The 17,348-nt window shown below is 41.0% G+C and overlaps 1 protein-coding gene across 1 annotated transcript in view; it reads left to right on the top strand.

Annotated features, from left to right (window-relative positions):
- LOC126251853 (death-associated protein kinase dapk-1-like) overlaps positions 1 to 17,348 on the top strand; it is a 305,116-nt gene that overhangs the window by 59,123 nt on the left and 228,645 nt on the right. Inside the window, exons 6-7 of the mRNA XM_049952529.1 lie at positions 7,347 to 7,545; positions 7,777 to 7,863. Coding sequence (XP_049808486.1) covers positions 7,347 to 7,545; positions 7,777 to 7,863 — 286 coding nt within the window. The remainder of the gene's footprint in view (positions 1 to 7,346; positions 7,546 to 7,776; positions 7,864 to 17,348) is intronic.

The following is a 17,348-nucleotide window of genomic DNA, read 5'->3' on the forward strand; positions in this document are numbered from 1 at the left end:
CATTCAGATTCTAAGTCCAGAGCGCAGCTGAATCAACTTCGAACAACAGGTCCATCGGAGCGTAGCACTTCAGAGTTGAGGGTTAGAATCAAAGCTTGATGATGACTGGCTTGTAGATATCAGGAGCAGTGTTAAATAAGGCTCCATAGTTAATTGAGCTGGCAACTGGGGTTGCTGTATATTCTGAGTGGCTAATTGCTGAGCGTTATGAGAGGCCAATCGCTGTGTTTCGAAACACGCACACATGAAGGCAGCTTGCGATGTTAGCAGCGGGCTGTGCACAGAGAAGTGCAACCAACTATGCATTTCTCGGCCGCATGTAATGGAGAGCACCACTGCTCGGTGCGGAGATTTAATAGTTGTGGATACCATAGTTGGTAAGTAACTGATTAGAGTTGCAATTGTCTGAGACAGAATGGCCACCACCAGTGTGCATAAGTGTTGTTCATGTTCATTGTTGTTACTAGACCTGATGTGCTGTATAAGGGTTATGAACAGTGTCAGATGCTGAGTGGCCACTGCAAAGGACACAGAGATGCCACATACTTGTATGATACAGTGTTATCAGCTCCTGATAGAGTTTGAAAGAGGCATTATTGTGGTTCTCCATGTGGCCAGCAGATCGAATCACACAATGTCCAGATTTTTGGGGCATTTAGATGTGATAGTGGCCCACTGTTGTACTGCATGGGAATATGAGCTCTGGCATACTCGTCATCAATGTCCTGGTCAACCATGTCTGATCACCACAAGGGAGGATAACCGTATTGTGCATCAAGCACATTGTAAACCATCCCCCTGCATGTGCTACCAAAAAATGAGTAATGGGCCCACTGCAGGATTCTGTATCATCTTGCACCATGGGTTGGATACAGCAGGAGCCACATTAGTGAATTAACATCCCATGAATAGACATCTGTAAAAATCATACAACGACTATGTTTGGAGCAGTGCTGTGACTGTGAAGCATGGACTGCTGATGCAAGGCATCACATTGTCTTCACTGATGAATTAGAATTCTACATTAAGCTGGATGACCATCATTGGCGAGTATGGTGGCAAGCTTATGGAAAGGCTAGTTCTTCCACAGTTTTGGAGGTGTACAGCAGTATGAACCATGGACCTTGCCGCTGGTGGGGAGGCTTACATGCCTCAGCGATACAGATGGCTGTACCATAGGTGCAACCACAACAGAGGGGTACCTGTTGAGAGGCCAGACAAACATGTGGTTCCTGAAGAGGGGCAGCAGCCTTTTCAGTAGTTGCAGGGGTAACAGTCTGGATGATTGACTGATCTGGCCTTGTAACATTAACCAAAACGGCCTTGCTGTGCTGGTACTGCGAACGGCTGAAAGTAAGGGGAAACTACAGCCGTAATTTTTCCCGAGGGCATACAGCTTTACTGTATGGTTAAATGATGATGGCGTCCTCTTGGGTAAAATATTCTGGAGGTAAAATAGTCCCCCATTTGGATCACCAGGCGGGGACAACTCAAGAGGACGTCGTTATCAGGAGAAAGAAAACTGACGTTCTGCGGATCGGAGCATCGAATGTCAGATCCCTTAATTGGGCAGGTAGGTTAGAAAATTTAAAAAGGGAAATGGATATAGTAAAGTTAGATATAGTGGGAATTAGTGAAGTTCGGTGGCCAGAGGAACAAGACTTTTGGTCATGTGAATACAGGGTTATAAATACAAAATCAAATAGGGGTAATGCAGAAGTAGCTTTAATAATGAATAGGAAAATAGGAGTGCAGGTAAGCTACTACAAACAGCATAGTGAACGCATTATTGTGGCCAAGATAGACACGAAGCCCACACTTACTACAATAGTACAAGTTTATATGACAACTAGCTCTGCAGATGATGAAGAAATTGATGAAATGTATGATGAGATAAAAGAAATTATTCAGGTAGTGAAGGGAGACAAAAATTTAATAGTCATTGGTGATTGGAATTCAACAGTAGGAAAAGGAAAGGAAGGAAACCTAGTAGGAGAATATGGATTAGGGCTAAGAAATGAAAGAGGAAGCCGCCTGGTAGAATTTTGCACAGAGCATAACTTAATCATAGCTAACACTTGGTTCAAGAACCATAAAAGAAGGTTGTGTACATGGAAGAATCCTGGAGACACTAAAAGGTATCAGATAGATTATGTAATGGTAAGACAGAGATTTAGGAACCAGGTTTTAAATTGTAGGACATTTCCAGGGGCAGATGTGGACTCTGACCATAATCTAATGGTTATGAACTGTAGATTAAAACAGAAGAAATTGCAAAAAGGTGGGAATTTAAGGAGATGGGACCTGGATAAACTGACTAAACCAGAGGTTGTACAGAGTTTCAGGGACAGCATAAGGGAACAATTGACAGGAATGGGGGAAAGAAATACAGTAGAAGAAGAATGGGTAGCTTTGAGGGATGAAGTACTTAAGGCAGCAGAGGATCAAGTAGGTAAAAAGACGAGGGCTAGTAGAAATCCTTGGGGAACAGAAGAGATACTGAATTTAATTGATGAAAGAAGAAAATACAAAAATGCAGAAAATGAAGCAGGCGAAAAGGAATACAAACGTCTCAAAAATGAGATTGACAGGAAATGCAAAATGGCTAAGCAGGGATGGCTAGAGGACAAATGTAAGGATGTAGAGGCTTATCTCATGAGGGGTAAGATAGATACTGCCTACAGGAATATTAAAGAGACCTTTGGAGAAAAGAGAACCACTTGTATGAATATAAAGAGCTCAGATGGAAACCCAGTCCTAAGCAAAGAAGGGAAAGCAGAAAGGTGGAAGGAGTATATAGAGGGTCTATACAAGGGCGACGTACTTGAGGACAATATTCTGGAAATGGAAGAGAATGTAGATGAAGACGAAATGGGAGATACAATACTGCGTGAAGAGTTTGACAGGGCACTGAAAGACCTGAGTCGAAACAAGGCCCCGGGAGTAGACAACATTCCATTAGAACTACTGACGGCCTTGGGAGAGCCAGTCCTGACAAAACTCTATCATCTGTTGAGCAGGATGTATGAGACAGGCGAAATACCCTCAGACTTCAAGAAGAATATAATAATTCCAATCACAAAGAAAGCAGGTATTGACAGATGTGAAAATTACCGAACAATCAGTTTAATAAGCCACAGCTGCAAAATACTAACACGAATTCTTTACAGACGAATGGAAAAACTAGTAGAAGCCAACCTTGGGGAAGATCAGTTTGGCTTCCGTGGAAATATTGGAACACGTGGGGCAATACTGACCTTACGACTTATCTTAGAAGAAAGATTAAGGAAAGGCAAACCTACTTTTCTAGCATTTGTAGACTTAGAGAAAGCTTTTGACAATGTTGACTGGAATATTCTCTTTCAAATTCTAAAGGTGGCAGGGGTAAAATACAGGGAGCGAAAGGCTATTTACAATTTGTACAGAAACCAGATGGCAGTTATAAGAGTCGAGGGACATGAAAGGGAAGCAGCGGTTGGGAAGGGAGTGAGACAGGGTTGTAGCCTCTCCCCAATGTTATTCAATCTGTATATTGAGCAAGCAGTAAAGGAAACAAAAGAAAAATTCGGAGTAGGTATTAAAATCCATGGAGAAGAAATAAAAACTTTGAGGTTCACCGATGACATTGTAATTCTGTCAGAGACAGCAAAGGACTTGGAAGAGCAGTTGAATGGAATGGACATTGTCTTGAAAGGAGGATATCAGATGAACATCAACAAAAGCAAAACGAGGATAATGGAATGTAGTCGAATTAAATCAGGTGATGCTGCGGGAATTAGATTAGGAAATGAGACACTTAAACTAGTAAATGAGTTTTGCTATTTGGGGAGCAAAATAACTGATGATGGTCGAAGTAGAGTGGATTTAAAATGTAGACTCGCAATGGCAAGAAAAGCGTTTCTGAAGAAGAAAAATTTGTTAACATCAATTATAGATTTAAGTGTCACGAAGTCGTTTCTGAAAGTATTTGTATGGAGTGTAGCCATGTATGGAAGTGAAACATGGACGGTAAATAGTTTGGACAAGAAGAGAATAGATGCTTTCGAAATGTGGTGCTACAGAAGAATGCTGAAGATTAGATGGGTAGATCACATAACTAATGAGGAGGTATTGAATAGAATTGGGGAGAAGAGGAGTTTGTGGCACAACTTGACAAGAAGAAGGGACCGGTTGGTAGGACATATTCTGAGGCATCAAGGTATCACAAATTTAGCATTGGAGGGCAGTGTGGAGGGTAAAAATCATAGAGGGAGACCAAGAGATGAATACACTAAGCAGATTCAGAAGGACATAGGTTGCAGTAAGTACTGGGAGATGAAGAAGCTTGCACAGGATAGAGTAGCATGGAGAGCTGCATCAAACCAGTCTCAGGACTGAAGACCACAACAACAACAACACAGCAGTATTACTCCTGGTGTCACAGTATGGCGAGGCATCGGTTATGATATCATGTCGCAATTGGTAGTGACTGACAAACTGTGGTGGCACAACAGTACAACAGAAAGATCCTGTGCCTCATTTGTTACCTCTCATGACCGTGCTTGTCGACACTTGACATGTGTCTCTATGAACTGTCTGTGTAATGTTGAGGTACTCCTGTGGCCTGCAAGATCCTGATATCTATGCATGATAGAACAGGTTTGGAATTCTGTCCCAGTGCCAGTAACCAGTATATCAAAGACCTGTTAAAACACTTGAGGGCCGGCCTGCCTCAGAAAGGATAGAACAGCTTTGACACCCTTAATACCCATATGAATCAGTGCATTCATCCATGTCACAGGGGCACATCATCATACTGATAGGTTGGCTCACAATGCCAAGTTCTTTGCAAATTTGACTTGATTTTGTAATCACTGAAATAATGTCCCTGAAATAACATCACATCTCCTCTCATCTTACGAAGTTTTATTTCATTTCCTCCTCTCCTTGTCAGGCAGTGTAGTTTTCACCTTGCCATTGGTGTTAAAGTCAAGAATAGCGTTTTCTTGCAGTGACAGTTGTATACATTGATGTTCCTAATCGAATTGGTAGCATTGTAAGATATTTTTACTTTGTGTACAAACATTCCTGCAAATTTCACCTTACATATATACATGGTGATTCTTATTAACGTTTAAAAACACCCGAAGTGATGTAGATGCCACTGTGGGAAGTAATGTAACATGAGACACAGGGGAGTCACAAATGTCAGGAAATACCCCAAAAGTGGATGACAAATGTTGAACATGTGACATCATGAGATGACAAACCTCGCCATACGTGCGTCTGTTGGGCTTATTGATCCTACACTTGCCAAGAGCATTGCTAGATATCACTGCAAGACGGTGCAAATTTCAAACACCTTTTGTAAACGTTATCTGTAGTAAGCATAGATGTTACAAAATTATTGCCCTTGCTGTAACCAAGTAAAAGCTATTCTTATTTTATGTTTCCGTCCTGTTGTCCTTTCTTTTTTGGGTACAGACGTTATTTAGTAAAGAAAACATAGATCGGTTACTGGTAATGGTGAAATTTGGAAGCTTATACTCATTTACACGTGACGCGGTATGGTAGGGTTTTGGTACTGTACTTTGCAATAAACTTGCGGAGACAGCGAGATCGGTAAATAAAATAATAACTCTTACTGCAGCATAAACACATGATTTTCAAATGCAATGCAAGAAAATACTGCCTGCCAGATGCAAAACTCAAACCCTGAGCCCCAAAGAGTAAAGTCGTGCACATAGGCCTGGAGCCTCACCAATGTGCATCCTTAACGTGGGTTGAGGTGGCCAGGTGCAGCACGCTGACAGGCTCAGCTGCTGCATGGGTGGTATCATACGTCATCTGGCAATGTCACATGTTTGAGATTTGTCATACACTTTTGGGATATTTCCTGACATTTGCAGCCCCATGTATCGTGTAATAAATCACTTGTCTCAGTGCCATCTACGTTGCTTCAGAGGTTTTAAATGTTCATAAGAATCAACCTGTACACTAGGAAAGTTCTAATGGAATGTAAATAATTTAAAAGTGAAGGAGACCAATCATTTTTTCTTTTTTGTGTGTGGCTGTTGATTACTCGTCGCTTATTCCTATGTATGGTAGATAATTATCTGGGGGGGGGGGGGGACAAAAAAGAAAAAAAACACCATGAAACTGAGGAACTTGTTTGGAGGTTGTTGTGTGAGGTGTATAGATCAGTGACAAGATAATTTAGCCACATAGAACTGTCTATGTTCCATAGGTCATTTGAACAATTTTTGTATTGAAATGACATAGAACTAGTCAGTTTACAGTAACATTAATAAAAACAATATTTTCTAGACTTATAAATGCAGCTACACAAGAAAGTAACTCTCTTTTCTTCAGGCTACCAGTTTTCTAATTAAAAAACTCATCCTTGGAATAGAAGTAGTTGTCGAAGAGCAGTGATTTCATGTTAGATTTATAACTTGCATTGCCATTTAGATTTTTCAATGTAGACTCCACTTGCTAAAATGATAATATGCTTAATATAAATCTAGTATATCTAATGTTAGTTGGGAAGACTTGTGGGGAAAAAACAGGCAAAATATTTATTTTATTTCAGCATCATCAAACAGTATAACGTATATATTACAAAGAATAAATGAACACAAAAATTAATAGTACCAAAATATTAGAGAAGTTGTATAGTCATTAGTTTGGAAAGGACTCAACTTCACAATTAATTTGCTGTTTGTAAAACAAATGTAGACTACATTGATATATGAATAATTAATGAATATTTCAGTGGAGGAAAGAATATAAGAAGCACCAAAATTATAGTAAAAATTGTTTTATTGGAAATAGCAATAGCTCAATGCAAGTTTTACCACTAAATTTTAATACATGCTTGAGACCTGTGTGGATGTAAACAAACTCACACGATTCACTGGAAGTTATGGCACTATGTGTGTAGCTGGTTCATTGGGGTCAAAGGAAAGCCTAAGTGGGGGGGATATGACCAGTTGCAAATGAAATACATTTCAGAATCACGATCAGACAATGCATTAACTGCATGCTTATCATTTATCTTCTCATTATAAACTTCATCAGTGACATCAATTAGAGGTTCTTGCTGTTGCTCAGTGTCTTATAGTAAATTTAATACTAATTTCAAATTGTAGGAAACAATTACAGTTGCAGGTAATGTGTGTCATAATTTTTTTTCTGTATTGAAATCATGTGTTTCTGTTTGACGAACTATGTGGCAAATCATTAATATCCTTAATAAACTCCTACTTTTTCTAACAGTGAACAGAGGAAAGGGTAGATGAAAATTATATCTTTATTATTGTTTTAGATTTTTGTTGTAATTTGCTTTTATTTCAATTTTGCAACAGACTGAGTGGAATATCTCCATTTTTGGGAGAAGACAAGCAGGAGACTTACTCTAATATAGCTGCTGTGTCATATACGTTTGAGGAAAATGCTTTTTCTCGTGTCTCGACAGCTGCCAAAGATTTTATTACCAAACTCCTTTTGAAAGATTCTTCGAAAAGAGCAACTGTTACACAATGTCTAGATCATAGTTGGATTCAGGTATGTAATTAAACAATAAAAAAAGTAGATTCTTGTTCATTGAATCACATTTTGCTTACATGTTTTAATTACTTTTATATCTGAGTCCTGTGTAGGCTCTGGAGTTCTTTACAGCAACCAGTTTCTACAAAATAAAATGATGAAAGCACTAGATGTATGTTTTGTTTGATATTGACCAGTGTGTTTGGTACAAAGGAAAAGACATACTCACATCCCTTCATGTGCTTTCAGGCATGCAGCTTAAGCTTGTCAATCGTAAAGCCTAAAATAGAAGATAATATAAGGAAAGTGACATTGAAAACTAAAAAACATTGGAAGGTAAGACATCCTTATGATTTGGTCATAATTTTATTATATTGTTTTATGTTTTGCCAGAAGACACACAAACTGATAAAAAATTTGGCCTTATTTAGATGTTTAGTGTGGAACATGAAATTGTTATCTGATGAGGGGCACGATGCAGTTACATTATACACAGACTTAATTTGTATCATTAGTATATTATAACACACAATTGCCTAGACCTGATATGTGAGAAGATGGGGCTATGACCGAGTGGCGTCAGAATTGTTAGCATACTGGACTTACATCCAGGAGGACGATGGTTCAAACTTGCATCCAACCATCCTGATTTAGGATTTCTGTGATTCCCTAAATCGCTTCAAGCAAATCCCAGAATGGTACCTGTGAAAGGTTACAGTTGTGACTTCCTTACTCATCCTTTCCTAATCCGATGGGACCGATGAACTCACTGTTTCATCTCCTCCCCCAAATCAACCAACCAGCCACTGCTGTGGAACACATGCAGCCATTGCACAAAGAAGCAAAGGGGTGCATGCATTGGTGCAAAGTTATTCAAGCCACTGATTTGTGCACGAGTCACCATGCATAGGTGCAGGAATCTCTCTATCCCAAATCATGAGACACTTCTAATGGTTGTGCATCTGTCTGCAATTCTATTTGGTGCTTTGCAATAATACATCTCACTGCTAAGAGTTCAGTTTTTTGCATGCATTCAAATTTTCCTTTGCTTTAACACTTTGGTTCAGTGTCTAAAAAAAATGCATTGTATTTGGGGAGTATTACTGTGTGTTTCCTTGTCTGTGGTTCATTGAATCACATATACCTTTACAAAAACAGAATGATACAAAATGACAGTCTGTGAGTTCCTCACAAATAAGAACAACCTGGAACAAACAAAGGCAAGCCTGAACCAAGTAAAAGGCCTTTTGAATACATTCTGAGGCCTTTGATGTGCCAAAGCCATCCTGGGTCCTTTATGAGCTGCTTTGATCAAAAAATAATTTATGTCAATGAAAGCAAATAAAATAACTACAAAATCATGCTTATAAGTGAAGTAGCTGTGTCCACCATTGTATGTGAACTGCAGAGTAATATATTTCTCATCAGAGGTCACCAAACAGTCCAGCAAATTCCACTGCAATTCAAAATCTGGCACAACATCCAACCATTCGTCTCGATTTTGGAGGTGCGCGCCCACACACACACACACACACACACACACACACACACACACACACTCTCTCTCTCTCTCTCTCTCTCTCTCTCTCTCTCTCTCTCTCTCAATCTCTCTCTCTCTACTGTATCCTGCTACTAGTGAGTGTGAGTGTGCTGAGTGTAGTGTTGCTGTGCATGTGTACTTAAATTAGCTGCCAACTGTATCAGGATGGGCCAGCCATGTATCCCTGCTGTGCCGACTACCAGCAACTTGCACCTGTATATGTGGGGAGCAGCACTGTCCCACACTCACAATGTGTTTTGAGTTGTTACTGCTCACATCAGTTGTTCTATGTATCTCTTATGTTCCGCCTTCTGTATGATTCTTTTGTCGTGTTACATGTGGAGTCATGAGAGGTTTATTTCCATTATTGTTCAGAGTTTATGAATAGAGCCATGAGGTTTATGAATAATGTCATATTTGTGTTACTTGGATCAGTTTCATGTATTACTTGGCTACTATGTGTTTGGCAGTGCATTTGTAACAGTTTCCATGCGTGCAGTCTTGAAGTGTGGTTTCGTCAGGTCTAGTCATTATGGATGCTGTGCTACCACCATGATTAAACGACTTAGCTGAGGATTGGGAAGCTTACAAAAACAGACTCAAGACGGCATGTTTTGGCTTTGAATTTTTTGGCTTTCAGTGTGACAGACTCGAATTTGTACAAAGCCTTATTCCTTTCATGGATCCACCTAAGGTGTATAATTACTGTGTTAGCTTGCCCCTTTACAAAAATTGGCAGTTCTTACTTTTGATCACATGTGCTGTTTATTGTCCAACTGCCATCGCAAATGAAACATGTCATAGTGACACGAGTTGAATTCTACCGGTGCTGCAAGAAACCGAACCAGTCCTCCAGGGCCTGGGCAGCCGAACTTGACAGCCTTAGCAGTTAGTGTCAGTTTGTTATTGATGCCCATAATGACACTTATGCAGATTCTACAGTGCACAACACAATTATCTGTTTAGCTCTGGACAAGGAAGTGCACCAGAAGACTTTACTCTGTTAAAAACCCCTATTGGCATAACTTTTGCAAATAGCACAATCTTTTCATGTTTCCATGTTTCTCAGGCAATGGTGACCAAATTAAGCATGGGGGATGATGTGGCAGTAGTGTCACTAGGAAAAAAGATAGCCTGCACAAAGAAGTGGCAGTAGCGGCTGTTAACATGTGGGCCCAGCATCAAGTAGACCAAGACAGCTCAAGCAGCCACGACCACCACAGCATCAGCATTCTCTGTTTCCTTGTTGTCCTTCTGTTTTGTTCAGCAAACATTTGGCATGCCCTAAGCACTGGGCTACTTACAGTGCTTGCTAGAAGAAAGGCAGTACCGTCCCTGTGTGTCGTTCACTGAAGGTTGCTCAGGATATGGACATGGATGTAAATTGAGTGACTTCAATGCTTGTGACTTCTCATAAGTTGTGTATTGAGTTAAGTGTTTTTCGCCAAGTGCTCCATCTACAGGTTGACACAGGTTCTACAGTGACGTTATTGAATTCTCAAACCTATGTGAGTTTAGGCTCATTGCCTTTGATTCTGGTCAGTTATAACAAACAGAACATTGTGCTGTTGGGTCAGTTTATAGCATGTGCCTCTTACAAGTCAGTGGTTCATTCCATTACAGTTTTGGTGGTTGTTGTTGCCGGTATAGAGAATTCGGTTGAGATCGATGCATTTCGGGCATTTGGACTTTCTACCACCAGTGCAGTGGATCAGGTACCGTATTCTCAATTGCAAACACTGTGTAAGGAATTTTCAGACTTATTTTTTGAAGTTATATGGTGTGCTACAAACTTTTCTGCTCACATTTCTTTGAAATCCGTGGCTGGGCCTCATTTGTATCATGTGCATCCTATCCTGCCATCCAGAAAGATCACGTGAAAGCAGAGTTGGACAGACTTCCATCTCTAGGGGTGGTACGACCTGTTACAGCTACTGAGTAGTCATCTCCACTGGCTGTACTCTGGAATCCATCAGGGAAATTTCACCTCTGTGGTGACTTCAGTACTATTGTCAATGTGCTGTTGATCATGTATAAGTATCCTCTCTCAAACCAGAAGGAATTGTTGGTGAAAATATTGGGTGTCCAATACTTTTCTAAAATTGGTTTGTCTTGAAGCATAAGTGCAGGTTCCTCTGGATGATGAGTCTCGGTGATTTCTGCTTTTAAACACTCCTTTTGGTCTCTGTCAATATTTGTGCCTGCCTTTTGGTGTGAGTAGTGCCCCTGCTGTTTTCCAACATTTTTAGAGCATTTTGCTATGCCTGTCTTGGGTTGCATTAATTATGTAGATGATATTGTTCTCACAGGCTCCTTCATGACCGATCACTTGAAAACTTATGCACTTTATTTTCTGTTTTACAGTCCACAGGCATACACTGTAATCTCATGAAATCTCAGTTTTTTCAACCTTCTATTGTTGTTTGGAGTTCAAGAGCTTGTGGGATGGGCTTTGACCTTTGTCAGACCACATCTCCACTGTTACACCTATGCCTCGCCCCTCGTCCACAAAGGAGCTTCATGCCTTCCCAGGGAAGATAGCCTACTACCATAAATTCCTGCTGTGGTGACAACATTGGCCCACCCATTGTATGCCTTGTTATGCAAGAATGTGCCTTTTTGCTGGAACTCAATTTGCAGACATACTTTTCAAATGTTGAAATCCAGACTACTCTCAGCCCCTGGCTTAGCTATGCTCTCTCAGGACCAACCTACTATTTTGGTAACTGACACCCCTCAGTACAGCCTCAGTGTGGTCCTAGTGCACCAATATGTCGACAGCTCTGAATGACCTGTTGCTTTCGCCTCTAAATCTCTCATGCTGACCCAGCAGCATTACTCCCAGATGGAAAAAGAGGTTCTTATCATAGTCTTTGCTCTCCAGAAATTTCATGGTCTTTTGTATGACTCCAAGTTTCACCTCATTACTGACCATAAACCCATGATTCCCTTGTTTCACCCCCACACTTCCTTGCCTGACAAGGCAGCACACCACTTACAATTACAATTACAAAATCCATTTTCGATCTACGTAGTAACATGCCAATGCGGATGCCTTGCCCTGCCTTCCTGTGGGTCGTGATCCCGACTTTGATCATGAAGAATGGCTTTGCTTCCATCTTGATACTGAAACACAGGCCGTGGTGAAAGGTTTCCCAATTACGAGCTTACACATAGCAGCTGCTGTTGCCACCAACCCGTATCTCGGCCAGGTGGTTCGTTTTGTTGAACAGGGCTGGCCAAATAGACTGCCAGGTCAGGCTTCAGACTCGCCGTGCATCTGTTTTTCCTTATTGTATCACCTCTCAGTTTTTGACAGTGTTTTGCTTTTATGCTTAGAAGACCTTGCTTGTGGATGCATTTTTCCAGTTTCCTTCTTTCTCCAGTGTGCATCAGCATAGGCTGAGGTCAAAATTTGTTTCTTTTTGAGGGTTTTTTTCTATTGAGGGATTGCCTTAAACTTGAGTTCCTGTTAATGGACCGTAGTTCATTTCTCACACCTGTCAATTGTTTTTCCTGTCACAGAACTCATCATGTTATGGCTTGGCCATTCCACCCTCAATTACATAGTGAGGCGGAATGACTAGTGTGTGTGTTCAAGTCCCAAATGATAAAGTTCGAGGTGGATTCTTCGCCGGATGATGCCCTTCTCCAATTTGCTGAGCACCTATCGCTTCATGCCTATGGGGTGCAGAGTCCACGAGTTGCTCACAAGAGGTAGGCGCTTATGCTCCTCCACCTTCTGTAGCCTGTGCTGCACCTGCTGCAGTAGGGTTCCTCCGGCTGCTTCATGCTGCGATTGCCGGTATGGGTATGAGGGGTTGGTCATAGGTCCGAGTGGAAACCAGCCACTGCTGTCTGCCGTCGTGGTCGCCATCTTTGTGATGTCTAAATGGCTGATGCCCCCACTCATTGTGGGTGTCGCCGATCACCGCAGCCCGCATCACTGCTCTCCACCTCAGGCCCATTGTTGACTGCTGTGGAGGTGCCCCGTCATATTGGCTGCCTCCTCTACATGTGGTGCCCTTAGGCTTCAGCTCCCTGGTACCAGGTGCCGGTCTGTCTCCTGCCTGGGGTCCATTGCCGCAGCCTGCTGTTCTGGTCAGGCCACCTCCTTTGGCCCCGTTATCACCTTTGCCTCAGCCATCAGTGCCAGTGGGTTCAGTCCCGTGTCCACCAAACTACAATCTTCCTCCTGATGATGACACAGAGATGGTGATGGCACGCTCCTTCCCAGTGCTGTCATCGGGCACCGTGTGAGCCAACCACCTTGGGCATGCCTGCATCTCAGCGCATTCCATCCATATAGTAAGTGCCTGATTGGCACATAGTCCCTCCCCTGCCATCGGCACCAGCTGCTTCCACTCGAGACCCAGTGGATGTGTCTCTTGTCGGATCTCCGACGTCTCCTCTGTCCCCTGAGCACTCTCTTTGCATGAGGAATAGGTATGCTGTATCTTGCTACTAGTGTGTGTTAGCATGAGTGTGCTCAGTGTAGAGTTGCCGCGCGTATGTACTTAAATCAACCACCAACTGTATCAGCGTGGGCCAGCCATGAGAGGCCACCTGTAGGAAGCGTGCACATGGCATGGTCTCCGCCTCGCTGTCTACCAGTGACTTGTGCGTATATATGCATGTAGCAGCATTGACTAGCCCTCACTATGTTATTTTAGTTTGTACCACTCACGTCAGTTGCTCTGTGTGTCACTTATGTTGCACTTCCTGTATGATTCTTTTGTCTTGTTATGTGTGGAGTCACGAGAGGTTTATTTCTGTTATTGTTCAGAGGGTTATGAATAAAGCCATATCGTGTTACTTGGATCGGTTTCGTGTATTACTTGGTTACTAGACACACACACACACACACACACACACACACACACACACACACACACACACACCAGTGCTGATGAGATTTGACTGCTGGACATTTAAACAAAAATGTATTATCCTTTCTAAATACCTCTACAGTGTTGCAAGGTCAGAAATATACAAATATTTGTTTATTCTTGGAATGCTGACTGTAAATTTTAAGATCAAATAACTGTTTTGTGTTCCAGAGAAAGAAACATTATACGGTAACAACATAGCTTAATGTAGTTCTCCAGGGATATTACCAGAGCCTGGACAACTTTTGGGTGGTTGATAGATTTTGCTGTGGTAGATACCTTGAACTGGAACTTCAAACAGGGATAATTGTCCCTGTCACAGCAAACCTCGTCACCACTGGTACAATATCTCTGTATTTTGTTTTTACCTTTACCATCAATGGCTCATTACGATGAAATCACAAGAACAGATATTAAATAGAATACTTCTTGCCACTTGTACCTCTTCCACTATACTCATGCTTGCATTATATGACAGGTATTAAGTATCCTATTACTTGAGCTTCTTTTTATGATAGTGACTTTGTCTCAAAATATACTGAGTGGAGTGTCAGTTGCTGCTAACAAACTGGACATCTTGATCACTGTAATAGTGTCTGCAGTTTACACATGCCTCTCCTTGCATGTGAGGCAACACAGGTGCACAGTGACTAGGTACAAGGCACAGAGGTGTAAATGCACCATTAGATGGCTGAGCAGTTTAGAGCAAGTTTTCGTATTGCAAGAAGTTAGGAATTTTTCTGCATTCCATATTCACATGAGAAGTTGTGGTTCTCTGGGGGCAGATGAACGAGATGTATTAATGACAGACAACATCATGTCAGTAACTGATATCTAAATTGGACTGAGATGATGAAGAAGAAGAAGATTTATGCCTACATTCACATACGTACTCTGCGAGCCACCACATGGTGAATGGCAGAGGTTACCTTGTACCACTACCAGTCACTTCCTTTCCTGTACACTTGCAAATCCCAGCAAGGGAAAAATAACACTCTAATGCTTCCATATTAGTCTTAATTTCTCATGTGTTCATGGTTTTTGGGCAAAATGTGCCGTGGTGGCAGTAAAGCCATTCTGCAGTCCACACAGATGTCAGTTCTCAAAATTTTCTTAGTAGTATTTCGCGAAAAGAATGTTGTCTCCCCTCAGGGATTCTCACCTGAGTTCACGGAACATTTCTGTAACACTCCCATGTTGATCAAACCAGCTGATGACAAATCTAGCAGCATGCCTCTGAATTGCTTTAGTGTCTTTCTTTAATCCATCCTGGAGGGATCTCAAACACTGGAGAGCAGTACTGTAAAATGGGATGCACCAGTGTTCTATTTAAGGTCTGCTTTATAAATGAGTTAGGCATTCCTAAAATTCTTCCAATAAATGAAACCATTCATTCACCTTTCCCACTAATTACCCTACTTGCTTGTCCCATATAATATTACTTTTCAACATTATGCCTAGATGTTTGATTGACATTATTCTGTCTAGTAGCACACCCCTAATACTTTACTGAGCATCAGATAGATTGTTGTTCCTACTCATCTGCTTTAACTTTTATTTTTCCAGATGTAAAGCGAGCTGCTATTCACGACACCAGATAGAAAGTCTAAGTCATCCTATATCCTCCTACAGCTACTCAGTGTTTATATTTTCAGGTATACAGCAGTGTCATCAGCAAACAGTTGCAGATTGTTGCTCACCTTGCCCATCAGAATAATAGCAGTACTATCACACATCCTGTGTGTGTGTGTGTGTGTGTGTGAGAGAGAGAGAGAGAGAGAGAGAGAGAGAGAGAGAGAGAGAGAGAGTGAGGGTGTGTGTTTGGGGAGAGGGGGGGCATATTACCTGATGTTACCCTATTACTTAGGAGGTTTTTGAGCCACTCACATGCCAGAGAACATATTTCGTGTGCTCAGACCTTCATTGACATCTGCAGCTGGACACTGTGTCAAACACTTTTCAGAAATCTAGGAATGCAGGCTCTGCCTGTGGCCCTTCACCCATGGTTCGCAAGATACTGTGTGAGAAAATGGCAAGCTGTGTATCACATGACTGTAGTGATTTGTAGACCAATGCTTTTCTCCCTCAAGGAAATTTATTGTATTGGAACTTAAAATATGCTCAAGGATACTGCAATAAACCAGTGTTAACAATATCGGTCTGTAATTTTACAGGTGTGTTATTTTACCCTTTTTATGTACAAGATCACTTGTGTGTTTTTCTAGTCACTTGGGAAATTTGCCTTAAATGTGAGCTAAGTAAGGGACTGTTGCCAAAGAGTACTCTCTGTAAAACCGAATTCAGACCTGGTGGCTTGTTTGTTTTAAACTCCTTTGTGTTGCTTCTCAGTGCCAGGGATGCCTATGTCATGTACTCGATATGGGAATTTATGTGACTGTGAAATGATGGTATGTCTGTACAATCCTCCTGCATGAATGCTTTTTTTTTTTTTTTTTTTTTTTTTTTTTTTTTTTTTTTTTTAATGCAAAATTTGAAACTTCAGCTTTCCTTTTGCTGTTGTCTATTGGCACATCAGATGATTGACAGGTAACTGAACAGAAGCCTTTGACCTGCCCAGTGATTTTAAATAGGACCAGAATTTTCATGGGTTTTAAACAAGATCTCTCACTAATGTATTACAGTGAAAGTTATTGTAGGTATCATGCATCATCATTTTTATAGACGCATGAGTTTGTACTAACTTTTGTCTGTCGACATTTGTGCATTTGTTTTTTAACCTAGAGTGCAACAACGTCTGTTTCTGCAGCATTTTTCAAATTTTGTCAATAAACCATGGTGGTCTTTTGTGTCCTTAATCCACTTACTAGACCACGTATTCCTCCACAGTGTTGTTTGTAATTAGTTTCAGCTTTGCCGATAATTCATCTAATTCCATCATATTGGAACTAAATTATGTCCATTCATTGTCTAAGTATGATACTAACAGCAGCTTATCTGCTCTTTCCAACAGTTAAACTCTCCTAGCCTTCTTAAGGGATTTATTAACTTTAGTAATCCCTGTCGCCGTGATGATGTCCCGACAACTAACCCTTCTCTCTATACTGTCACTGTCAGTAAGATCAAGCATGTTTGTACCTACAAGATTTAAAATATTTCCATTGCATGTGGGTCGCCAAACTAGTTGTTAAATATATTTCTCAGAAGAAAGGCCTTTGCGTGTAAGAAAGACAGTGTAAATTGTGGAAAATTTAACTCGTGCGATCCTACATATTGTCAGTGTATTTTTTATTTTTCTTTCAACTTTTTTATTATTAGCTATGAATGTAGATGTGGATGCATATTTTTGTCATGTGACACTTCATATTAGTGTGGTAACATTGTGTAAGGGTTTGAGAGAAAAATAAGGGTAAAAATCACTATTCTCAAAGATA

This window comes from Schistocerca nitens, chromosome 4 (genome assembly GCF_023898315.1).
Source record: "Schistocerca nitens isolate TAMUIC-IGC-003100 chromosome 4, iqSchNite1.1, whole genome shotgun sequence".
Lineage (NCBI taxonomy): Eukaryota > Metazoa > Arthropoda > Insecta > Orthoptera > Acrididae > Schistocerca > Schistocerca nitens.